We start from the raw sequence: 25,014 nt of genomic DNA on the forward strand, positions 1-25,014 counted from the left end.
AATCACAGTGGTTCCGGTTGGTCTACGGACTACGGAGTACTCTGCACTACAGTATACATACTGTGTACACAGTACATCCAGTACGGAGGTGCATATATGCAATAGAACGTACTGGCACAATTTACATGATACGTGAGATGGATACTAAAGTAGTTGTCTAATGGTCTCCCGAAGTCATCTGATGGTTTACCACGGAAGCACTAATCTCCAGCTAGATTGACGATGGTCTAGTCTGTTCCAGCTCGTCAGTCGTCAGTCTGCGATGAACTGAGGCGTTCCAGTTCGGGATGAGTTTTTCTCCCCTGGATTGTGATTGTGATGCCGGTCACGTGCTGTGCGGATAGATCCCACCACCTCCAATTCCACCTCGACGAGACGAGATTCTCCTGAATAGGTGGTGATAGTCCTGTAGGTTAGTCGCTTCTACCGCTTCTGCAGATTTTGAACAGGGGTCGACCAGAGAATCCCTCTGTGTGGAAGAAGGGATATCACAATTTTCAGCAACTGACGTCACATGAGCGCGCATCTCTCCGTCCGCATACTCTGGTTTACTCCACCGAAAATATATTGAGCACGCGGTCGACCATCGGATCTATAACCGCACCATCAAACGTCATACCACACCCCAAAACACCAAAAAAAATTGCCATGACAGACTCCACGGAGTCCAGAACGGCTCCGTTCTATTCCATCCCCGCTCGCCGCATGGTCAGCGTGGAACATCCCGCTATTATCAAAAATGTCGACAAAGCCCTTGACACCCTCCGCGGCGATGCAGGTATCACGCGAGTAAGCAAAATAGCCTAACAGACTCCAGAATACAAAGATAAGACACCACCTTCTGACAATGCAGACCAGATCCTCAACCCTCCCAAGGCGGACAGCCCGGCTAGGCTCTTCCTCCGGCCGGAGGATGCCATGTCCAGACCGATGAAGTCGATCAGCTCGACGGCCAACAACATCCTGGTCAAGGTCACGGTGCCCAAGCGGACGGGTCGCAAACGCAAGAAGGGCTCCGATGAGCCGTTCACCGGGGTTCCCATCACCACGGGGCATGTGGAAGCGCCGCGACGCAGCGCGCGGGAAGTGCTGCAAAGCCTTCACGACAATGTCGGGAGGTATCAAGTAGAGCCGGTAGGGATGATCGAGCGGACGCATGTGTTTCGAGGTGAGAGCTTTGCTGCCCCATGAAGCCATCGACCGACAGGGCCTAAACGAAATTAGGAATGCCGGACTTTGTCTTCTCGACGGCATCGAGCGCATTTGCAAACAAATTCCGCGAGCATATCTTGCCGTTCGACTGTAAGCCGTTGCATCAGCCTCCAAGCACTATGAACATCAAACTAACCTCCCCCAAAACAGACGAGAAGATGAAGCAATTCGACCTGGACATGACCAAAGGCATCACCTCGAAGGTGGACATCATCCCTCCCCCCTCCTTCAGCCACGGCGACCTGCCCTTCAACTACATGTAAGCCCACCACCACCACCACCAGCACCACCACCACCCCCAAATAACCAAAACTAACACCCCTCCCCAAGCTACCGTCAAAACCCCACCATGCAAAAATCCATCGACACCACCGGCAAAATCACAACCGTGAACACCCAACGCACAGTAAAGGTGCACACGCACCTCGTCCCCTACGACATCCCGGAAGTCCCCACGCAACCGCGGGACAACTGCCCCCCGATCTCGACGCTGGACCCGACGCTCCAAGAAACCATCACGATCCTGCAGGGCCTCTTCAGCTCGCGACCGGCCTGGACGCGACGAGGACTACGCAACGCGCTCCCCACCGTCGAGAAGCGATACGCCCTACGCCACGCTATCCCCTACGTAGGCTACGTCTTCCGCTCCGGGCCGTGGCGCGACGCGATCATCCGGTTCTCGCACGACCCGCGCACCTCACCGGAGAACCACATCTACCAGACACTGATGTTCCAGATCCAACCGCGGGACGCCGACGTCGCGCGCGACGGCTACTTCGGCGCTGGCAGTAGCAGTACCGGCATCAACAACAACAAAGACGGCGCGCGCCGCCACGCCTACTTCCGGCCCAACGAGGTCCCGCAATTCGACCCGACCGCCCCCTTCCACAACCAACTGCACCACCAACCGGGCCAGCTGCCCACGGACACGCACCTCTTCACGGGCCAGCCGCCGCTGGCCCGAGACGGCCGCATGTGGATGTACTGCGACATCCAGGACCCGATCCTCCGCAACATCCTCTTCCCATCCGAAAGCCCGGCCGCACCGCCGCCGCCGGGCTTCCTGCGCGACAGGTGCGACGTCCTGACGGACGGTTGGTACGGGAACGGCACCCTGGCCAAGTTCAAGACCATCATGCGCCACAAGGTGCTGGCGCTGCTGGACGACCGCGCCACCGACGACGCCGAGTTCGCCCAGATCCTCGCCTTGCCGGATTACGCCACCCCGGAGTCCATCAACACCGACTTCTGGTTGGATCCCGCCACCGCCACCTCCAAGAGCACCATGATGGCCACGGAGATCCGCGCTATCATCAAGAGTGCGCCGGCATTTCGGGAGCGGGCCGCCGCGGATAAGCGCGCGGGCAAGCGACGGAGGGGGAGGGGGATGGCTACGCGGCGGAGTGCGGCGGGGCGCCGCGTGCAGTTCCGGGAGGATGTGGTTGGTGGGGAGGAAGAGGAGGTGGAGGGGGACGGGGAGGAAGAGGAAGAGGAAGACGAGGAGCAAATAGATACACAGGGAATGGAGGTTGGGGAGGAGATGGGTGAAGGGGAGGAGGAGGCTTATGAGCAGGAGGAGTTGTTGGAGGCCCAAGCGGCGGAAGCGGCCGCTGCGGTGTCGGCTGCAGTGGAGGAGGATGAGGATGAGGCGGATGAGGAGGATGATGAGGGCGAGAGTGAGCAAGATGAGGACATTGATACCTTCAGATGATTACGACTATCTGGGAGCTGAGATACAATTGAAGTACACAACTATATTACCAAGGTATCAGATTGTATCAAGTTTCATTTATTGTAGCTAGCTAAATTTATTCTAAGTTTAAATAGGTAGTAGAAGTAGGTGGTTCGTATAAGACATTAAACGGCATGACACATTCTCTGGCCATTAGCTGATACATGCGGACACAGGCGTTGGTTGAGTTATGAGCGAAGGAAAGAGTTAGTGATATGAGCTGTCCAGCCTCGGATAAATATAGGTCGCGCGGTGTAGGTAGTATGGTCAAGGTAGACGAGAGAAGGAACATAGGCCTGCGAACGCGAAGGAGCACAAGGGGAGGGTTGCTGAGTCGTGGTGATGTAGGTCGAAGAGGATGAGATCAACATAGAAAAGAAAATCAGAATGACAGTAGCCAGTAGGGTATCCATATAATGCAGTGCACTCTCGAGCTTTCCAGACGCCAAAACAAAGACAACAACAAAATAACAACCAATAGAACACCTTTTTGGCGATGCAAAGGGCGCATCAAGCGCGAATGAATGACTCAAGCAGCTGCTTCATCTGCCTCGGCTGCTTCTTCCGCAGCACTTGCGCTTTCCCAGATCTCGATTTCAGCCTCCGTTGGCTCCAACTTGGCGTCGGTGGTGGCCTCGGATGGAAGAGAGGCCTCAAGGAGGGAGGATATGGAAGAAACGCTCGAAAGCTTGCTGGGGATGGACCGAGGGCTAGTGCGCGGCAAACGGTGGAGTGGCGCCTTCTTGTCGGCGCCGTCTGTCTCCTCATCATCATAAATGACGACATACGAGAAAGCATGGCAATCATCGCCGTAAAAGTCAGCGGCATTCAGGTCCCCGAGAGGCGCTCGGGACTCCTCCATCATGACCGATTTGCGTGCTGCGGCGGCAGGAGACTCCTGCTCGCGAGAGCGTGGCAGATCCAGTCCCAGTTCCACGGGAGGAACGTTCTCCTTGCCACGGCCCGAGGTCTGTACTTTGCCCTCCTGGTCATTGATGTCCAGGACGCAAGTAGAGTGTTGCATCAGGTTCGTCATTTCTTCTTGTTCGTTATCAACATAGATATCGAACGCCCAGGAGGCTGGTGCTTTGGGATTGGACTGGCGCTTGGGCTTTGGACCCGACAAGGCAGCCGCGAGGGAGAAGGGGCGGTGAACGGCTTTCCGACCGGTCGATTCAAGTCGGCTCTTAGCGATGGTGGAACGTCGAGAGGAAGATTTGCATGACTTTGGTTGAGGCGAGCGTCCAGCAGGCTTGAGGATGGGAGCCGACTTGGGAGTAGACAGAATCGGCTTGGTTGGCGTTTCAGGCATACGAGGAGCAGAGCTTGGTTCGAGAGTGGTCAGAACCACGCGAGAGGTCTTGGACGGCTTTGAAGAAATCTTGATCGCTGGTTCAGAGTCGTCGTCGTCCATAGTCCGCTTCCGCTTGGTTGAGAGCTTAAGAGTGACTGGGTCGATATTCTCCGAGTCAACCTCCATTGTTGGCTGGGGTTTTTTGGACAAGATGGCACCTGAACCACGGCAGTCAGTACCCCAATCAGGAGACGGATGAAGCGGAGATGATGGGTCACAAAACATACCGTCTTGTTTGTTTTTCAAATTCAGCTTGGACCGGAGCAAGGAACGCATGCGAGGTGCATCCAGGCTGGCGAAAGGCTGGCGAACGGCGGTCGGGGTCATTGTAAGAGCGGCCATGTCGACGAGGGGTGGTGGTGGTCGCAAGCACCAATTGAGAAGATTTTGTTGGAGGTGGAAGAAGGGGAAAGGGTTGAAGATGTAAAAATAGGAGCGAGCGACCGACAGGGACCGGCCGGGGCAATGAATCGGGCGTTGCAGTGACTGAGAGACAAGTCTGTTTTGGTCAACGCCGTGGAGTACCGGGCAGGATGGAAGGTGATTGGCGGCGGAGGATGATCGACGGGATTAGGAGCGAATCGAGAAGCGAATCGAGACAGCAAGCAAATGAGAATATCCGTAGTATGTATGTAATTGATGTGTGTTTCAATAAAGTTAATACGAGCTGGACCACGATCTCGTTATCGGAGCCAGCCAAGTCACTCGAGCGGGGGGTGGATGTGACAGAGAAAAGGGAAACGAGCGAGCCGGCGGAAGGAAGATATAAAGAGTTTCAACCAGGCAAGGGTTGAGGTGGGTGAAGTAGACAGACGGTTGGGGGGGAGGCAGGAGATCGGTAACGGGATAATCAAGTAAGTCGTACGCCTCTCACGTACACTGAAAGGTATCTAGAAGGTCATTCCTGCCTGCACAGTGACTGGAACGAGGAAGGTAGGGGTAAGTGGGTGGGAGGGGTGGGAAGGTGAAGGTGATGATGAAAGTGGCAGTGATAATGGGTGGTAAGGGGAGGGACCATGGGAGTCTGTAATGTATAAGTAGGCATGGAGAATGTGGGAGTTGGGGAGGAAGTTGGAAGGAAGTCGAGGAAAGTCGAGAAAAGTCGCGTCAAGTTCGTGTTTATTCCTTGGCCCAAAAGGGTAATAGTGGTAACATTCAATCCAAGTTTACCTTCAGCTTTGCCCAGTAACTTCACTCCAGTAAGCTATACTTCCAGGCATTAATCACCAATTCACCACCAATGCAAGGCTGTAGGCTCCATTATTGCCTGATAATTGGTTGATGCGACAATCGCATTCTCCTCTTTCCCCTCCATCCTCCATCGTCTTGTTCTACGAGTACGGAGTACTCCGTACTCTTCTTTCCTTCTCCCTACACGTCTCGTCTCTTCCCCCCCCCCTCCCCCCTCCACCTCGAGGCGCGTCGCGTTCAGCTTCAATTAAGTTGGCCATGGCCCCTCCAACCCCACGCTTATAATTGAGTTGAAGATCTAACAGCTACAGTACTGATCTAGTGGTTTTAAACATTACTTCTACAGAAATCTTAAGCATGATGAAGTCAATCCAGTCCCTCACGATGGTTGTACAACCTGAAAACCACCGTAGCCCCCACTGATCTTCTTCTTTTCTGACCGTCGCCCATCCCTTCAACGCGTTGCCCATCACGACCCCCTTCCTTTGTCTTGTCGTCTCGTCGCGTCTTCACCACCATTTCTCCTCCTCCACTCCTTCTGCTGCTCCATAGCGCTCGCTGGCTTGGCAACTCTGTCGCGTGTCCGTCAATAGTGGACCACGTCGACATCGGCTCCATCCCATTGTTTCACCAGCTGCATCTGCATCCCTTGAATGCGGCGCTATTGCCGGCGGCTAGATAGATACCAGCCCATTATCCCGTCCTCATCTTCCGTAGTATAGTTTCCCACGGCCACCATACAGTCCCTCTCCTCACCTAGCACCACCAGTTTCAACCTCTCCCAAAGTCTCGGTTGCATTACCGCTGAAACACGGACAGCCCCCTAAAAAGATCCTTACTCGATGCACCTCGAGCTTCCCTCCCACCTAACGTTCTATAATTATCACCACTTGACATTTCATTTCACCTCGCTCCCCTCCCCCCCCATAACTCAAGGGCAACTATGCACGTTGCTACGCGCCGGAACAGGATTACCCCGTGAACCAGCCAGACTGACCGAGGAGGATCTGTGAAGCATTCCTCAGGGGCATTTCTTTTTATGGTTCCCGCCGGCCGTCGGGAGGCGACGCATGTGCTTTAACATATACTCAGTATGGACTATCTGCCATGGCAGTGCGGTGGCGGCACTTCACATTCCATTCTTCGCGACAGCTAGTGACGAACCACCACCGCCCCTCTGCCCTCGAGGATTGGCTATGGCATACATACATACATACTCATGCGGGTCGCCTGCCGAGGATGACTTCGTCTCAAGGTTGCCACGGCGCCGCCGCATGGGGAAATCCGGCTTCTCGACTCAGATACTGACCGTGAAAGGGTACTGTCACCACTGGCCGGGCTGCGGGGAGCACCCTCTTCATATTGCTGCAGCAGGATGATGGATGAGCCCAGAACCACTGGAAGCTTAGTAGCACTAGTCTAATGATGTGCGGTCTTGGGTAGGGCTAGCCGCGCAGCGTGTGTCTGGTGTGGTATGATCCGTAGTGATGAATTATCAAAGCCGCGAACACCCCCTCTCCCCTCGAAGTCTGCAGAGATTAGGGAGTTGAGCGACTTCGGGATCCAAGCACACTCGACACACCAGGACTGCACATGCTGAACAAACTCCCAATACGTGTTTGTTGTGAAAGGCCCAGGCAACAAAAGACGTTCTTGACCCGCGAGTCGGGCTAATTTGCAACCTTGCATTGTGAAGTACGAGTACAAGGTGCTGGACTATGATACAGACCCCGCCGGCTGCCCTGTCCCCGGCCCCCTTACAATCTTCCCCGGTTCGGTGTGCGCTCTCACTGCAGCTGTCATTGGGCTCGCCCGTGGGGTTGAAAAGAGCACTCGAGCATTTCCAAGACAGTCAAGCTCCACCCTCGCATGTCGCGAGCTCACTGACGAGTTATAACTCGATGTGTCTTGTCAATGCGTCCAAAAGAAGATGCCATCAAATCATGATGTGGAGCGCTTGTCTTTAGTTATTATGTGCGTTATATTGATTGTTCTAAATAGATAGGGTTCTCGTAGAATGGGAGAATAACAACACCTGCGCCGTACACCGTTCATCCTCGCTGTGCCCGAAACCCAATTTGGTATGTAAACGAGATTCCGCCAAAAAGAAATTTTCATAATCAGAAAAAGCAGCAAGCAGTCATGACCGTGTCACTGGACGTCAAACCGAGAGAGAGAGAGACCCAGAGGCCAAAAGAAAAAGCAGAGAGACATTACACACCGTGTCGATACACCTGGGTTCCACCCGAGCGGATCTGAACGGTATCCCGGCGTTGCATGACCACCAGAGCCCGGTGGAGGGCTTGTTCGGTGTATCCTCTGCCTTCGACGAACTCGCGTTTCAACGTCGCCAGGCTCGTGCTCCAGCCGATGGGGAGACGGCGCTTCAATTCGTCTTCGATCTTGCTGGCTTCTTCCATCATCTCCTTGCTTCCCTGGCCCTCACCCTGGTTGACGGCGTCCATGGTCGAGGCCAGGAAGAGGCGGATGGCTTCGTCGACGTGAGCCTCCGTTGCGATGGGCGACAGGCTCAATTTAGCTAGCGATTCAGTGATACGCACAATGGCCTCGAGTTGACGAACGGTGATGGGGATGGACGACCGAGTGCCAGCGTCGACTTCGTGACGGTGGACCTGCTTCCGGATCGTGACAAAGTGTGAAGACAACTTTTCGGCTGCTTCATCGGACAGGCGAGGTGCGCAACGGCTGGGGCACTGTTAGCATCTCTATTCATAGCATTCGAAAGGGCGGTGGTAACATACGTGCGACAGTAGCTGATATACCGCTTCATCTTCTCCAAGGGGATCTCCGCTTCGATCTGCTCTTCAATGCCTCGTCCGCCCATGTGAACACCCATGACGTGTCTGGCGATGCTTTCGTCGCGGCTGCGCTCGTGATCATCTCGCACAATGAAGATCATATCGAAACGCGACAAGATAGTAGTCTGGAAATCGATGTTCTCGCCCGGGGTCTTCAAATCATCATAACGTCCGAAGATGGGGTTGGCTGCAGCCAAGACAGACGTCCGGGAGTTGAGGATCGTGGTGATACCGGCCTTGGCGATCGAGATGGTCTGTTGTTCCATGGCTTCGTGGATAGCGACACGATCCTCGTCTCTCATCTTATCAAACTCATCGATACAGACAACTCCGCCGTCGGCGAGCACCATGGCACCTCCTTCCAAGTAGAATTCGCGCGTAACGTGATCACGTTGTACGGAAGCAGTCAAACCCGCCGCGGACGAACCCTTACCGGAGGTATAGATTGCAATTGGCGATACCTTCTCTGTGAACTTGAGTAGTTGCGACTTAGCAGTACCGGGGTCACCAAGCATGAGGACGTTGATATCACCACGAAGTTTCATCCCATCGGGAAGGATCTTCTTCGAGCCACCCATCAGCAGACAGACAATAGCCTTTTTGATATCCAAGTTTCCGTAGATCGACGGGGCGATACTTCGTGCCAAGGCGTCATACAAATCGGGACGACGACTGAGCTCCAGAAACTCTTGTTCTTCCTCCTCAGAGAAAATAGCATTGCCCTTGGCAGTGTGGTCGAGATCCGTGCTGATACCGACCGCCCGCAGATAAGGGTTGCGGATGGCGACTGCTCCGTCCTTCTTTCCGCCCTTTGACGATTGATAGATTGAGAAAATGCCCATGACTGTGCAACGGGAACCAGGTACAACTCGGTTGGCGAGGTAGCGATCGGCAGAAATGAGGACGTGGCGAGGAAGTTCACCCACAGGAACCTGATCAGGCGCCTCCTGCAGCTTCAGGACTTGCTGATCGACAAAGTGGCACTTCTCGTGCGAAACAACATATGGGTCGAGCGGGCACGGCTCCGAGTCAGGATCGCCTGGCTGCCTTTCACGGCCACATTTTCTGGGGAGCTGCATCCCTGCGAATCCACCCTCAACGGTAAGATTTTCGGTATAACCACAGTTCTTGCATCGGAGATGCATCTGGGTAGCTTTGGACGATATCGTCGAGGCGCCGATAACGATACCCGGGATTCGCACGAGATGTGAGATATTGGTAGCGTTGAGGTCTCGGATCGAGATATGTGTTGCGGACGAGTGGAGCAAGAGCTGATGAGGTGGGAGTTCGACGTCTCTTTGGGAGGGATATACAATGCGTCGAGTACATTCTTGAAGGGCTGACTCGAACTGAAGTGGGTAGAAGTACTGGTTAGAGCTGTCTCGACCTAAGAAGGAATCGATGGGCTTACGAGGGGGATGATGTTTGCAGGCTCGGTGGTGAGCTTGTGGGCCAGCTCCTCGTTGTACGAGATCATGTGTGCAATATCAATGTCGCAATAGTATTGCTTGACCAAGACATTTTGTCTCAATTGGTCACTGCGATGGCAAGTCAATATCAAGATGTGGCATACAAGGCGGCGGCGTCAACATACCGATAGATAAATGCATTATCCAACTGAAACTCCAAGACGAACTCCCTCAATTTCGCTTGGATCTGACTGCGAGAGTCATCGACACCATCGACGCTGGGAGCGAGGACGCTCAGAGTGTAGGGGGTGCGTCTATCCATGGTGGTGACGGCAGTGACAAGAGGTGGGGTGGCAGTTGTGATGAGGTGTGTAGGTTTTCGGTGTATCCCGTTGCGAGGAGAAACTGCAAATATCTTCCTGAGCAACGGCACACGAATGGAACGCGTCGCGTCGGTCTCACGCGTTAAGTGGCTTTTGGCCTTAAGGCAAAGATCAATTTAGTTACGGAACAACCCAGCCCCGGGTTCCGAGGGGGCTCGGATGGGTCTTTGTCATCCATCATTCCCGGGGCCTGGCGCCTTACCCGATCGGGTTCGAGCTATCATGAAACCCCCCCCCCCCCCCCGTATCAGATGGAGCTGGGTGACGTTGCAGCAAGAGTCAATTGCTTCCAATTTGCTCCAAACTTGCCCTCTCTTGCCGTTCAATCCTGGTTCCCAGTGGTGAACACTGCTTGTTAGTGAACTGCTGGCGGTCTCTTTCTTGCTATACCACAACTGTCCACTTGTCATGTTCACCTAGTGTTCCCTTCCCAACAGCACGGTGACCGCGGGACTTGTCAGTCGCCAAATCGGCATCAATATGTCCTCTGCCAGTCCCCGGAAGTCGATTGACAGCTTGGCCTCAGGCGCCTCAACTCCTTCTCTATCTCAGTTCTCATTCACACAGATCGAATCCCCTCGGATCTCATCACAAAGATACCCCTTAAGGAGAGGATCAACCGCAAGCTCGATCGCAAGCATTGGGGGAATTCTGGATCCCTCCAGCCGCCATGGGTCTATCGCTGAATCTGGACAGAATGGTACGGCCCAGTTTACTCTACTTCGAACACTGAAGGTTAACCTCATTTCTCAACGACAGCAATCTCTACTCTCCTGCAGCCTCCGATTGTGCGCACGGGTCTTGTGCCTCATACCGCCGTTGGCACCGCCGGATACAAACCACCCACGACTCGTGACATTCCTCCTGTTACCTTGACCAATATACCACATGTGGACTCTAAAGCGTTCGAATCATATCTCTCTCAAGTTGGATCGTTGTATGATGCCTTCCAGCAAGCCAAAGAAAGCAATACAGAGCAGGACTCGCAATTAGTGCGGGCAGGGGGCAAGGCCTCACCGAAGCCGGAAGATGCGGACTCTTTGGCTCCTGCATCGCGGGAACGCCGACCGTCAACTCTATCGAATCACTCTCGAGCGACCTCTCCATATGATACGCGGGGCAGGAGGCGGTCATATGCTGGCCGTGGTCGGGGTCAAGCCGTTACTCCCTTGTCCACAATCCCCACAGTATACTTCGAGGATGACTTCCGTCTCGAGAATCCGCGAACGTTTGATGTGGTGTCGGAGAAGTCTGGAATTTTAACTTCCAAAGACAAATCGGAGAATGGAGCCGCCGTGGAGTCAGCTGCCACGGGGAGGAAGGCTCTCGCTACGAATGCTATATTGCAAGAAAAGCTTTCATGGTACATGGACACCGTGGAAATTCACCTGATCTCTTCTATCTCCACGGCTTCCAAATCTTTCTTTACCGCACTCGGGTCTTTGCGAGAGCTCCATGCAGAAGCCGCCGACTCGGTGAAACGCATCCAAGTCTTGCGGAAGGACCTACAGAAGATTGACCGTGAGATGGCTTTAGGAGGTCTCAAGATTGTGAATCTGCGGCGACGGAGGGAAAATGTACGTATGCTGGCGGATGCCGTGGCACAGCTCCGCGATGTGGTCGAGTCAGTTTCCCGATGTGAAGCGCTCGTCGAGAATGGTAACATCGAGGAGGCTGCCGATGGCCTTGAAGAGGTGGAGAGATTGATGGCGGGGGAACAGGCTGCAAGTCCATTAAAGACAAACGAAGAACAGCAACAATTAAAGAGGACGGTCGACTTACGGCGACTGAAAGCGCTCGAAGGTGCGTCTGAGGATTTGGACCAACTAAGATCTCGAATTGGTAGCGGCTATGAGAGCCGTTTCTTAAGTGACCTTCTCGGCGACCTGAGACAGCACGTTGAGGATGTACCGCTAGATACTACGCTACAGCGATGGGGATTCTCTTTCCAGCGACAACGCGGTGCACGCTCCGGCGCCGCGCAATCTCCCGCCTATATGAATTTTGATGAGCAACTGCGGTCGAAACTGCGCATGCATCTCACTGGTCTTGCTCGTTTACGCCACACAACACCTGCAGCGACTTCCTTCAAGACAGCAGTTCTACGCGAGATGAAGAGTCTTATCCGCAAGCATATGCCCAGCTCCAGCGACGACGACAGTGAATCGGTGGTGTCAGTGTCCACGCACAAATCCCAACAGCTTAGTCAACAAGAAAAGTCGTCGATCCTTGCGCGCAACCTTCGCGCCTTGGACGCTCAGGACTCGTATGAAATGCTAGCCAAGGTATACACTGGGATCAGTGAATCTTTGAGAAGACTCAGTGTTCAAGTCAAAGTTCTTCTGGATATCGCCAGTGGATTAGGAAATCCTGTCTCGTTAGGTGTGCGCTCGGGTCCCCCAAGCCCAAACCCGCAAGGCCCGACGACTCCGGCCTTGGAAGCAGAGAGGACTGCGGCCCTCATGGCGCAAGATGAGATTCTACAGGTTCTGGACATGTCCAGTCTTCTTGGCCAGGCGGTTGACATTGCTCAGTCTCAAGTTGTAAAGGTCCTGAAAGTTCGCTCGGAACAAACATCTCAGTTGCCGATGGAAGACTTCCTCAAGTACTTTACACTGAACCGACTCTTTGCGGACGAATGTGAGGCTATTTCCGGTAGAGGCGGCGCCGCATTGAAAACGGTTGTGGGAAATCAAATTCGAGATTACATCAACCGGTTTGGCGACAGCCAACGGCGCCGCATTGTCGAAGTTATGGATTCTGACAAATGGGACGCACGGGACTTCGGAGAGGACGAGAACGCTATCCTGGACCGGATACTTAACGCAAGTACGCGAGATATCGAGCTCTGGACCGATGCATCCAAAATTTGGCTGTCCTCAAACGGACACCAGGAACCGAAACCTACAGCGCCATGCACAACCAATGGTACGGGTAAGGAGAAGCTGCGGAGTGCGGTGATCGACGAGCAGAAGTACATTCTCACCGAATCCGGGGTGGCGATGATGAGGAGCATCGAAGAGTTCCAGTTCCTCATGGCGAATATTCCCAGTATGATGCAGGACATTGCACCCGGGCTTCTGGAGTCATTGAAGCTGTTCAACTCCCGGTCTTCGCAGCTGATCCTGGGTGCTGGCGCCACGAGAAGTGCGGGCCTAAAGAACATCACCACGAAACACCTGGCTCTATCCTCGCAGGCACTCAGCTTCATCATTGCGCTGGTTCCCTATGTCCGCGAGTTTGTCCGCCGACACGCGCCCTCGATTCCGCTGCTGGGCGAGTTCGACAAAGTGAAGCGGCTGTATCAGGAGCACCAGAACGGCATCCATGAGAAACTGGTTGACATCATGGGGTCACGATCTGCCATCCACGTGAATGCCATGAAAAAGATCGACTGGGATGCTTCTGCTGGATCCACCACTGTGAGCCCATACATGGAGACGCTGGCCAAGGAGACGGGCACCTTGCATCGGGTGCTGAGCAAGCACCTTCCCGACATGACCGTCATGATGATCATGGATCCTGTGTTCAAGAGCTACCGCGAGCAGTGGACGAAAGCCTTTGACGAGGTCAAGGTGACTTCGGAGGCGGCCAAGCAACGGTAAGATATGAACTGCCTCTAGAGGACGGACGCAGCTAACACAAGCTTGCAGGTTGCAACGTGATGCGGAGCACTTCCAAAGCAAGCTGAGCAAGATCGACGGCTTTGGCGATCTGGGCCAGCGACTCTTGGAGCTGGTGCAACAGAAAAGCCTTGTCACGGAGCCACGCGAGTCCAGCCCGGTCGACGGAAGTTCATCGAAGGGGTCGTCCGAGACCACCGACACTGGCCGGAGCCAGAAGTAGCTGTCTGGCTAGTATATACATTCGCCTTGTATCGATCTCTTGGCTCAGATCCCATTGCTCAGTGTATGGAGGCGTGAGGCTGTCTGACCTCATTGACTGTTCGTTTATCGTACATAGAAGTGCAGCCAGGAGACATACTCTCGCTTACTCGGGCAGCAGCTCCAGTGAGCCATTTCTTCTATATATACATACTTAATTCATGCACCTACATAGGATCCCTCTTGCAAACTCTAGAACCACCCCTGCCCAGGTCCCATCAAATACACCTTCTTAGCATAACTCGGTCATATACTTCCCCCAAACAACATCCCAACTGCCCAAACTCAACTCCAAGACCAAAGCTGTAACATCTTACGCAAGTGTAGACACTCGACCAGCAGTCTAATCCACAACTACTTCATGTACTACCCTTTCCCGACAACCCCCACCCCCCAGAACAAGAGCAAGCAGAACAAGAGCAAGAATACACAATGAACAAACAAAGTCCATTAATCTAAGCCCCTAACCAGTAGGCACCGTCGTCGTAACCAGACGATCAATCATCATCATCATCCACACATCACAAGTGGGACAAAAAAAGCATCTAATCATACATCCAAAAGCAGGATATCATATATCCCCCCCGGCAACCGCGTCAATCGTAAGCCGTTGTGTAAAAAAAAAAAACGATTCATCATCTCCCGAAAACTCCAATGCAATCAGAAAAGGTTTCTGGTCATGCAGCCAGCCACCGATCTACTGGCCGGGCAGGGCACCGGTCCCCTTCTTCCCGCCGAGGGTGTTGGGCTCGTGGCCGCCCTTGCCGCTGCCGGTCTTGTTGGGGCCGGAGCTGCCCTGGGCGCTGATGAAGCCGCTGGCCTGGCCGGATTCTTCGGGGAGGGGGGCCGTGCGCTGGGCGCGGTTGAGGGTGTCGTTCTTTTTCGGAGGTGTTAGTGGTTGTTCGTTCGAGGTTGTGTATATACAAAAACAGAAGGGAATGGGGAGGGCTTACATCGGGGTTGGTGCCGTGGACCTTGGTCTGGCCGGCCTCGATGGCGTTGTCGCTGTGGGGGACACCGTCGTCGTATTCGGCTCCGCGAGGCATTTTGTGGGTGGGTTTGTGGTGGTGGTTGAAAAAGGTAGAGAGAGGTGGTTTGTTTTGGTTGCTGGGGTTGGGATCGGGTTAGCTTGGTTGCTGCTTTGACGATGGGCGTGTCGTGGATGACTTACTGTAGTTTGAGAGTTTGAGAGTTTCGTAGTCGTTGTCTTGTGATTGTGATGAAGACGGTAAGGAAAGCAAGGGAACTTATATGTTGAGTCTGGTGGTGATGTGTTCATTGATTCTGGGATGCGCACGTCGAGTGCTGACAGCATCATGAAGTCATTATCCCCACCCAATGACTTCATGGGACCCGGTCTGAGATCAGGTACAGTCACTTCTCTCGCTCACTCTTCCATCCTCTTCGCTGCGTGTTGGACATGGTAGTGATCGGCGAGGGGTAAGACATGTTAATGCTTTGATTTCATTGCGCATTCAATTGGGGGTGGACTATCTGCGTGACTGATGTGGTCGTAGGCTGGCGAGCGGAAAGTGTGTAAATTGGAGTGCACAGCACGGGATCCGGAATTGGAGGCGGGAGTCCGAGGGTCGGGTTTCCTGCAGATGGGAAAAGGGTCGGGTTACACTGAAGGGATCCTTTGAGACCTCCGATTTGATCTAGATCTCAATGATCTTGGATCTGAGTATCATCGTGCTAGGGTTAGCTCACCGATATTTCATTAAAAGATTAAAAGATCGGAAGATTTGTTACCGCTGGTTGTTGATGGCTGCGATGCTTCCCTTCGGCATTGAACCAGGCAAACTGTCCGGACTCAGGTCCAGGCCCAAGATGGCCAGTTGGCACCCGTACCCTACATGTACTATCACCATCCTCCCTTCTGTGTCTCTTTGTTTCGGCGATTTTTCCAATCCCTTCCATATTTGCGACACAGAAACCCGTGAAGCTTCACCTTGGATCATCAAGTAGTGTCGAATATTAGACAATGGGAATTAGAAACACAATCCCGAGCTACACATACCCACCACCCAGTGATATATAGCTTACAACACTACAACCGTTCCAGCTGACAAGCCACAAGAACACAAGCCATAATCACAATCCAACCCCAGCAGCAGCAGCAGCTCCCCTCCCCCCCTCTGTACTCTCACTCCCTCCCATCCAGACACAACCCCCAATTACTACCCAACCCCATCGACCGTAATTTCCAACCCCTCGGACCAATTCACATCGCCGACCAGCCCGCTCCCTCACAACCTGTTAAATCCCCCCAACCCCGGGATCCACTTCCCGCGCATCCTCGGCTTCACAGCGAAAGCAACCCGGTATGCGGTATGATCGCAATGGCAAGCGACCGGCTCCGACCCCGGTCTCACCTCCCACATCCCCTTCCTCCGCTCACGCAACCGTCTTAGCCCGGGATGAACCGGGGCGAGAAACACGGAGCGCGCATGTAGAAGTGGTCAGGTTTCCCGAGTAACAGGCGACAGGCGACGGGTGCCAAGAGGGCGATGATGGCCTTGGTTATGGTTACGTTGACCGTGGACAGTGCGGTACGGAGGGCGCTTTACCGATACCGCAAACGGCTTGGGCGGGGGGAAGGGGAAAAGCGATCGGGACCGTGAGCCGTGGGGGTTGCGCGTGCGTGCACCGGGGAACAACGATTTCGGTCTCGGTTGGGTCATGGATGGCCTTTGCGTTTGTGCGAGGAGGACGAGGCGATGGTGGGGGACGGGGAAAGGTCAGGGCCATGGCTATGGCCAAGGCCAAGGCCGGGCGGGGGCTGGGTGGTGGTGTGGTTGTTGTTTGTCAATGTCAACGTTTGGAGGAGGGTTTTAGTGAGGATGCTAGGCAGGTCTGGAATCTGGATTGTTGATGGATGGGGCCATTGCGGAGTAGGTAGCTCGTGCGGCGGAGATGGGCCGGTCGCAGCGTTGGCCAGAACAACTACCTAGTACTGTGAACCGCGACGATAATTAGAAAATATCTTGACAAGTGGTAAGCGTTAGCGGGCATAGTTACTATTTTGGTTCTTTTGTTTGGGGGTGCGGAGAGAGAGGGGTCATTTCAATGACTACTAGGATCGTGGGCAAATAAAGACATTCGGAGACGGTGAATGCGATGGAGCTGGGGCCCCCCAGAAATCAAGCTGACAAGCCATATTGGCACTATGAAAGATCTGGTTAGATTGCCGCTAGTCAAAAAGTTAAGACGGTCGAGACGGAAGAGCTGAAGGTGCTCTTTAGAGGAATCTTCCAGATCGAGGAAATGGTGAGGGGCATCAGGACAGCGAGGATAACGCGGCCGCGGAGATGATAGATCCTCATAGATGACTTGGGCTTGTTTGATGCTCCGGAACTGGCCGAGGCCCTACGTGTAACGGACTGAGTTCTTTACTTAATACTAATCTGGTAATTGCATCCAATTCAAAGTGGACCTTAAACTCCAGTATGCAAGGGTATCTGACGACGTGACAAGAACCAAATCCAAGCTAATGCATTCCACCGACCAAAACCACGCCGGGGCCTAGCTTGGATCCAAAACGCCCACCACCGCCCTAAACTAATCAGACCTGTCGGGTAGAAAGCCTAGCGCCTGGGGCACTCGGTTGCGGCTGATCTGGACCCTCAGTCCGTTGAAAATGATATGGTAGAATAAATCGACCTCCTCGTGGTCCAAGTCAAACGACAAAGAGCTCTCTTGGGACTCGGACAAGATACTCGTGGCTCTGGTATCGACGCTCGACAGGCGACTCTCTGGACGAGTGCTTCGCGTGGAGGTCAGAGAGTGGGTATAAGAGCTCGATCGCATTGTAGATGAGAGGAACGGTCGTAGCGAGCGGATACTGTCCGCAGGTTCGGACTCCGGGTCAGGATTGACAACAACGAGCCTTTGTGGGGTAACGTGCATGTAACCGCCTTCAACGAGGGCAGAGATACCGTTATAGTTGATGGCCTGCGAGTCGGGCGATACACGATTGTTGACCTGTTTCATGTCCGGTTGAGGCGTAGGAGGTTCGCTCGATTTCTGGAAGGACCTCCAGAGCCCCTGTAGGACTCTCCACGGTGCTCGACAATTCGATTTCGACATAAGGCCCCGAAAGTGGCTCTGAATTTGCTTCATAGGCATGGCCTAATCTGACCGATGGCAAAGTGGGTACAAGTGGAGGTTGGTATGATCCGGCGTTGGTGGCAAGCGGGGGCGGGGATGAGGGGAAGAGGGTGACGGGCTCTGACTGTGAGGCTGAGCTGCGACTCGAGTCACTCACTAGAAGACCAAAGATCAGATGTATGGGAAATGAAGAGCAACGGCGATCCACTGAGGTAGAAACATTGGAGAATCTCAAGTCACTCCTGGCACAGCGCCTACCGCGCAATTCACTGAATGATGCGATAGAGATGCTGCGCAGGACATTTCCGGTCGATCCAGCTGAGGAGCAGCCATGGCATTGTTAAATGTCCTGTTACTGAAGGTCTGAAGATCCAAGACGGAGCGGTAAGAGCGAGTTTCGGGGAGTGTATGAGTTGGAAGTAAATCATGGCGAACTCAATTGCGCGAACTGGTGACCACGAATGCTATTGTTTTGTCGCTCGGAAGAAAAAGGTACAAGAGAGGAGAACACAGTAGGCTTGAATGGCGCATGAGTGCCGTCAGCATGGAAGATTTGCAGCACGAGGGGTGGCTGCTCTGCATCAGATTAAAAGCAACAAGACGGCACGATTGGCAAGCGAGGACCGTGAGGCGGTGGGCGGGTGGACGGTGACGTCAGGGTACGAAGCAGCTTTCCCCAGATTTGCCCAGATTTACCCAGTTTTTTACCTAATCCGGTTGCCGGAGCCAAGCGGAGACAAACTTTGGTTTTTCGAGGTACGGTAGGTACAGTACAATTCATACGTTGTTGAGAGAGGGGAACCAAAATAAAAAAAAATATTAAAAAAAAAGGAACGACACCGTTACAATTGCTGATGGGGACATCCATTGGGATGGGGGCATTTTCCCTGATACGAGATCACCGCTTGCCTCCTCGTTCACCCCCTCCTTCGCTCGACCATGGCGGAAATCGATCGTTCCCTTGTGTGTGTCACGTAAAATGAACAAATGAGACCATCCCCCTGTTCCCCTATCCTTGTTCGAGAGGAGGCAACAAAACGTAAAACTCGCAGACGGCGGCAGCAGCAGCAGAGTAACGTAAGTCTGAGCTTCGATGGAGTGGTCTTGTTGCAACGCTTTCCACGGATCATCATTTGGTCGGATGATTCTGCAATTGACGGGACCAACCGGGGGTTGTCATTAGCCGGGGGTCCCTCTTCCAAGCTTCCCAGCACTCCAGAGATTCTCCAGAAGAGGCCGAGGCCAGAACTGGGGATGCGTCCGTGCAACGCCAACCTTTAGGTTAGTTCAGCTTTTAGCCCAACCTGCTCCCGGTGAGCTCGACAGAGCGACAGAGACACAACACGAAGGATATCTTATTTAACAGAATTGAATGAAGGGTAGTAGGACATGAAAGGAAAGGAAGCTAATTTCTGCCCTTCCCCTCCCTGTGCTGGGGGGGTTTTTAAATTGTCCCTAGCAACCTCGCAAATTAAGGAAATGACAGGATTTCGCCTGGCAGGTTAGCGGTTGTGAACTCCGTATTGGACCTTGAACTCCGTCCTGTACGGTACTACTAGTATACTAGTAGGAGTAGCAGCAGCAAGTCTGCCTGTTTCTCTCCCTCTTCCTCCCCCCGCCACCCACCTTGTATTTCTCCCCGCACGTCACCATCTCCTCCTCCTGGAGATTTTCTTCTCTCTCTTTTCTTCTTTTTTTTTTCTTTACTTCTTTGCTCTTCTCTCTACATTTCTTCCCTTCTTTCCCCCCCAAACCCCTCCCATTCCGTCACCAAGAGTGTGTTGACGTGAGTTTAAGTAGCTCATCGTCGGATTCTCTTTCTCTCCAGCTTATCGTTAGAGCTTCCTCCGCACCCGCTTTATTGCACCCACACAGCTCTTTCGGCGCACAATGGCGAGCGAAGACAGCGGTCAAGATCCTCCCAAGCGAGATGTTCGCAACCACCTGCTCTTTGAGATCGCAACTGAGGTCGCCAATCGGGTGGGAGGTATCTACTCCGTCCTCAAGTCTAAAGCTCCCGTCACCACCGCCGAGTATGGTGAACGATACACCCTGATCGGACCGCTCAACCGAGCCTCCGCAGCGGTTGAGGTCGAGGAACTGACTCCATCGAACCCTCGACTAATTGAGACAATCCAGTCCATGAAAGAGCGTGGCATTGAGATTGTCTATGGCCGCTGGCTGATTGAAGGTGCCCCTCGTGTGCTACTCATTGACACTTCAACTGGTTACAAGTACTTGGACGAGTGGAAGGGAGACCTGTGGAATACGGCCGGAATTCCCTCTCCCGCAGGAGATACCGAAACGAATGAGACCATTGTGTTTGGCTACTTGGTAGCATGGTTCCTGGGTGAAGTATGCGACTGAGAAATCCCACAGGCATAAATGAAAGTGCTAACCAAGTGTTGTAGTTCATCGCACACGAACGTCGCAAAGCAGTTGTGGCTCATTTCCATGAGTGGCTTGCTGGTGTTGCCCTTCCTTTGACGAAGAGGCGCCATATGGACCTAACCACGATCTTCACAACCCACGCCACACTGCTCGGTCGCTATCTATGCGCAGGGTCGGTAGACTTCTACAACAACCTGCAGCACTTTGACGTCGACGCAGAGGCCGGTAAGCGCGGCATCTACCATCGATACTGTATCGAGCGGGCTGCAGCGCACACGGCCGATGTCTTCACAACCGTCTCCCACATCACTGCCTTCGAAAGCGAGCACTTGCTCAAGCGGAAGCCCGATGGTGTGCTACCGAACGGACTGAATGTGAAGAAGTTCTCAGCTGTTCATGAGTTCCAGAACCTGCACTCGCAATCGAAGGAGAAGATCAATGACTTCGTTCGTGGACATTTCTACGGCCACAACGACTTCGATCTCGACAACACTCTGTATGTCTTCACTGCCGGTCGCTATGAGTTCCGCAACAAAGGTGTGGATATGTTCATCGAAAGTCTGGCGCGTCTCAACCACCGCCTCAAGGCGAGCGGATCAAAGACAACGGTCGTCGCCTTCATCATCATGCCTGCTCAGACTTCGTCACTCACTGTCGAGTCGCTGAAGGGCCAAGCTGTCGTGAAGTCGCTTCGGGAGACCATCCATAACATCGAGCAGGGCATTGGCAAGCGCATGTATGAGCGCTCTTTGGCATGGAAAGAGGGCGACAACATGCCGGATGAGAAGGACCTGATTACGAGTCAAGATCGCGTTCTTTTGCGCCGTCGGCTTTTTGCCATGAAGCGCCACGGCCTGCCGCCTATCGTTACCCACAATATGGTCAATGACCATGAAGACCCAATTCTGAATCAGATCCGTCGGGTGCAGTTATTTAACCACTCGTCGGACCGAGTCAAAGTGGTCTTCCATCCTGAGTTCCTGAACTCCTCCAACCCAGTGTTGCCGCTTGACTATGATGACTTTGTGCGCGGCACCCACCTTGGAGTTTTCCCCTCTTATTACGAGCCGTGGGGATACACCCCTGCCGAGTGTACGGTGATGGGCGTTCCTAGCATCACCACCAACCTTTCTGGTTTCGGTTGCTATATGGAGGAATTGATCGAGAACTCGTCCGACTACGGTATCTATATTGTGGACCGTCGCATGAAAGGGGTGGACGACTCTGTGAACCAGCTTACGGACTTTATGTTGAACTTTACTCAAAAAAGCCGGCGACAACGGATCAACCAGAGAAACCGGACCGAGAGATTGAGCGATCTTTTGGATTGGAAGCGGATGGGGCTGGAGTACGTTAAGGCCCGGCAGCTTGCTCTGCGGAGAGGTGCGTATTCCCCTCGTTACTTGGACACTCACTATTAGGTACTGATCAGCGTTTGTAGCTTATCCTTCGTCGTTCGAAAACGGAGAGGACGTTTACGATATCATCGGGGGCACAGAGCAGAAGATCTCGCGTCCCCTCTCTGTTCCTGGATCTCCAAGGGACCGATCTGGAATGATGACCCCGGGAGACTTTGCCTCCCTCCAGGAGGTCAAGGAAGGTCTCAGCACGGAGGACTATGTTGCTTGGCGACTTCCGTAAGTCGAGCCCTGATACTTGTGGAGAACATGCAGTCGCTAACCAGTTTTCAATGCACAGGACCAGCGAGGAAGAAGAGCCAGATGACCACTACTTCCCTCTTACTCTCCGAACGAAGAAAACCACCGATCGGCCTGCCTCCCCGCTCGACCGGCTTTCGTTGAATGGTGATGCATGATTGATTGTCTATACGATACCAACCGACACCCAAGTCCGTCTTTCCTTCATGTGAAACACATTGTTATGTAGTTGTTGCATTTTGTGCCAGTCCTTTGCCTTCGTCCGAGCATGCTTGCAGTTTTGACTATTGTCGAATTGTCTCGATTTGTAGGTCCTGAATACAGCGCATCGTTCCGTTTGCCGTGCTCCATTAGTTTGGTTCTTTTCACCCCCTTGTTTAATATTGAAATGTTCCCTCTCCTTCGCATGCCTCGATTGTACATCCTCTCTACTCAGTCACTACACAGATTGGAGATTAGATACTTCGAATGCACTGAACCATTCCGTCCATAGCCAGTAGTTCTATGGTGACACTTGCTGGTAGACATGGAGAGGCAAATACACAGGAATTGTAGTCCGAAACCGGAGGGGTGGAGTTCACAGTGGTGATTGTCCTCGAGACGCCAAGAGGTTGAGTCATTTAATGGATTAATGGAGACAGAGGGAGAGAGTTGTGGTGCGGGTCTTCGGAGCGGGGAGCTGCGAGAGGATCAACACCAGCCAGGATCATTGAGACATTGAGAGATCCAGCCCAATTAGACTTTGGGATTATCGCTGGTGAGCGGAGAATTGCGCTTCGGTGAGAAGGTAGTGGTAGTATGGCACCTGCAGCACAATACGTGCTGTACATGTGATGGTGGTGGGGGTTCGTTTCCACATCAGTTTCCCTGTTCCCCTCCTTCCCCTCCCCTCTCTCTCCTACTACTTATACTTCCGTTCCCCTCTCCTCTTCCTCTCGTCCCCTTCCTCTTCCTCTTCCTCTTCTCTTCTACCTTTCATCCTTCTCATTCCACTCTTCAAAACCTCAATTTGATCTCCAATTCCCGCCGTACACTATCGTCCGGTACGACTCACAATGAAGCTACGCAATCAGGATGACTTTCCGAGTCTTCTCGCTAGGGGTTCAGACGGATCAAGGTATCGTACTAGTATAATGGCAGTCACAGCTCGCGCATGACAGGTGTTCGACTCGAGTCTCCGGCCTTCTCTCTGGATCGGGCAGGGACTCGGTCGTTCTGAGATTATACTGTCATAACTTGATCTAGATAATACTAGCGAAAGGACATGCGTGGCATTGATTGTTCCATACCCCTATACACAAGATGGAAAGGGGAGCTCTGTCTCCCCATTGCTGACAATGTCCAGTACTTTGATCTTGACTTGAACTCTGTGCCAAGATGTCTACTGACAAGATCACCTTCCTGACCAACTGGTACGCAACAATAATTCTTACAGGTAGCCTTATATGTGGGATCCCTGCTAAAGCTGTTGTGTATCAAGGCACGCGACCCCGTACCACGCCCCCCTTTACCTTGCGCAGAGCAAAGGCTTCTTCAAGGAGGAGGGCCTCAAGGTTGCTCTGCTCGAACCCAATGACCCCTCCGATGTCACCGAGATTATCGGCAGTGGCAAGGTTGACATGGGTTTCAAGGCCATGATCCACACTCTGGCCGTATGTGCTTCTCAGATCAACAGCTTCTGCTGGTTGCTAACCGTTGCGATCAGGCCAAAGCTCGTAACTTCCCGGTCACCTCGATTGGCTCTCTCCTCGATGAGCCGTTCACTGGAGTCATTTACCTCAAGGGTAGCGGGATCACCGAAGACTTCCGCTCTCTGAAGGGTAAGAGGATTGGTTATGTCGGCGAGTTTGGCAAGGTGCGTACAATACAGACCACCCCCCTCCCGTGCCCTACGCTAACTGATAATCATAGATCCAAATCGATGAGCTGACCAAGTACTACGGCATGACGGCGGACGACTACACCGCTGTGCGCTGCGGCATGAACGTGACCAAAGCGATCATCGAGGGCACAATCGACGCGGGAATTGGTCTCGAGAACGTGCAGATGGTCGAATTGGCCGACTGGCTGGCGAGCCAGAACCGCCCGCGCACCGACGTGCAGATGCTGCGCATCGATCAGCTTGCGGAGCTTGGCTGTTGCTGCTTCTGTTCCATCCTGTACATCGCCAACGACGCCTTCCTGGCTGCCAACGGCGAGCGCGTTCGCAAGTTCATGAATGCTGTCAAGCGTGCCACCGAGTACGTCCTTGCTGAGCCCGCCCAGGCCTTCGAGGAGTATATCGCCATGAAGCCCATCATGGGCACCCCGGTCAACCGGCAGATCTTCGAACGGTCGTTCGCGTACTTCAGCCGCGACCTCAAGAACGTCCAGCGCGACTGGAACAAGGTCACCAACTACGGCAAGCGGTTGGGAATCTTGGACGCGGACTTCCAGGCGAACTACACCAATGAGTTCCTGTCCTGGGATCTGGATGCCGATTCCACCGATCCGCTGGGCGACCAGAAGCGCATGGCTGAATTGCAGAAGGAGGTGGCTGACCAGGGCGGTTTCCGCCGGTTGCAAGTGGCCTCTGCTTGAGTTCCTCGTTGCCTAGCTGAACGGGGAAAATTGTTTCCTGTGAGCAATCTCACTGAAATTATCAGGCTAGCAGTCTCAGCTAGCTATGCACTCGTTATGAAATGAATAATTCTCAAGCCTTGGCTCTTTTCTCACTTTGGAGGAGGTGTAGTTGTTACCTGGCCCATGTAGCGATTGTGCTCCTTCCACTGGAGGTCCGTAACTTATGAACAAAGTTGTCCCACATCATCATAGCATATGCATTCTATACTTTATTGAAGCTGATAAAGTCGCTCAAACATTGCTTGCCAG

At 53.4% G+C, this 25,014-nt stretch overlaps 8 protein-coding genes across 8 annotated transcripts; 4 read left to right on the forward strand and 4 right to left on the reverse strand.

The window, feature by feature from the left end:
* Positions 1-376: 376 nt before the first annotated feature.
* BO72DRAFT_446203 (transcription factor TFIIIC subunit TFC1) lies at positions 377-3,015 on the forward strand. The gene is made up of 5 exons (XM_040944239.1): positions 377-789; positions 859-1,168; positions 1,225-1,302; positions 1,363-1,471; positions 1,543-3,015. Exons 1-5 carry the CDS (start codon positions 649-651, stop codon positions 2,921-2,923), a joined length of 2,019 nt encoding a protein of 672 aa, XP_040803406.1. The 5' UTR covers positions 377-648; the 3' UTR covers positions 2,924-3,015.
* Positions 3,016-3,354: 339 nt separating this feature from the next.
* On the reverse strand, positions 3,355-4,735 carry BO72DRAFT_43129 (uncharacterized protein). Its single transcript, XM_040943132.1, has 2 exons — positions 4,526-4,735; positions 3,355-4,456 (listed from the first exon to the last, which is right to left on the reverse strand). The coding sequence occupies exons 1-2, from the start codon at positions 4,638-4,640 to the stop codon at positions 3,474-3,476; spliced, it is 1,098 nt and encodes a 365-aa protein (XP_040803407.1). The 5' UTR covers positions 4,641-4,735; the 3' UTR covers positions 3,355-3,473.
* A 2,727-nt stretch (positions 4,736-7,462) lies between these two features.
* On the reverse strand, positions 7,463-10,146 carry BO72DRAFT_446205 (MCM DNA helicase complex subunit MCM5). The gene is made up of 4 exons (XM_040944240.1): positions 9,903-10,146; positions 9,720-9,846; positions 8,252-9,657; positions 7,463-8,195 (listed from the first exon to the last, which is right to left on the reverse strand). The coding sequence occupies exons 1-4, from the start codon at positions 10,037-10,039 to the stop codon at positions 7,703-7,705; spliced, it is 2,163 nt and encodes a 720-aa protein (XP_040803408.1). The 5' UTR covers positions 10,040-10,146; the 3' UTR covers positions 7,463-7,702.
* Positions 10,147-10,372: 226 nt separating this feature from the next.
* Positions 10,373-14,158, forward strand: BO72DRAFT_446206 (GARP complex component). Its single transcript, XM_040944241.1, has 3 exons — positions 10,373-10,800; positions 10,860-13,701; positions 13,754-14,158. The coding sequence occupies exons 1-3, from the start codon at positions 10,581-10,583 to the stop codon at positions 13,944-13,946; spliced, it is 3,255 nt and encodes a 1,084-aa protein (XP_040803409.1). The 5' UTR covers positions 10,373-10,580; the 3' UTR covers positions 13,947-14,158.
* Positions 14,159-14,681: 523 nt separating this feature from the next.
* On the reverse strand, positions 14,682-15,030 carry BO72DRAFT_494262 (uncharacterized protein; the record flags this gene model as incomplete). Its single annotated transcript, XM_040948446.1, has 2 exons — positions 14,682-14,861; positions 14,938-15,030. The coding sequence occupies 2 exons, from the start codon at positions 15,028-15,030 to the stop codon at positions 14,682-14,684; spliced, it is 273 nt and encodes a 90-aa protein (XP_040803410.1).
* Positions 15,031-17,106: 2,076 nt separating this feature from the next.
* BO72DRAFT_43261 (uncharacterized protein) lies at positions 17,107-18,236 on the reverse strand. The gene has a single exon (XM_040943173.1). It carries the CDS (start codon positions 18,110-18,112, stop codon positions 17,546-17,548), a length of 567 nt encoding a protein of 188 aa, XP_040803411.1. The 5' UTR covers positions 18,113-18,236; the 3' UTR covers positions 17,107-17,545.
* A 1,444-nt stretch (positions 18,237-19,680) lies between these two features.
* On the forward strand, positions 19,681-22,324 carry BO72DRAFT_43488 (glycogen [starch] synthase). The gene is made up of 4 exons (XM_040943260.1): positions 19,681-20,449; positions 20,506-21,868; positions 21,927-22,122; positions 22,184-22,324. The coding sequence occupies exons 1-4, from the start codon at positions 19,985-19,987 to the stop codon at positions 22,299-22,301; spliced, it is 2,142 nt and encodes a 713-aa protein (XP_040803412.1). The 5' UTR covers positions 19,681-19,984; the 3' UTR covers positions 22,302-22,324.
* An 816-nt stretch (positions 22,325-23,140) lies between these two features.
* BO72DRAFT_446212 (NMT1/THI5 family protein) lies at positions 23,141-24,965 on the forward strand. The gene is made up of 4 exons (XM_040944242.1): positions 23,141-23,555; positions 23,624-23,795; positions 23,849-23,998; positions 24,055-24,965. Exons 1-4 carry the CDS (start codon positions 23,521-23,523, stop codon positions 24,721-24,723), a joined length of 1,026 nt encoding a protein of 341 aa, XP_040803413.1. The 5' UTR covers positions 23,141-23,520; the 3' UTR covers positions 24,724-24,965.
* Positions 24,966-25,014: the final 49 nt, after the last annotated feature.

Source organism: Aspergillus fijiensis (genome assembly GCF_003184825.1).
Source record: "Aspergillus fijiensis CBS 313.89 unplaced genomic scaffold BO72scaffold_13, whole genome shotgun sequence".
Taxonomy (NCBI): domain Eukaryota; kingdom Fungi; phylum Ascomycota; class Eurotiomycetes; order Eurotiales; family Aspergillaceae; genus Aspergillus; species Aspergillus fijiensis.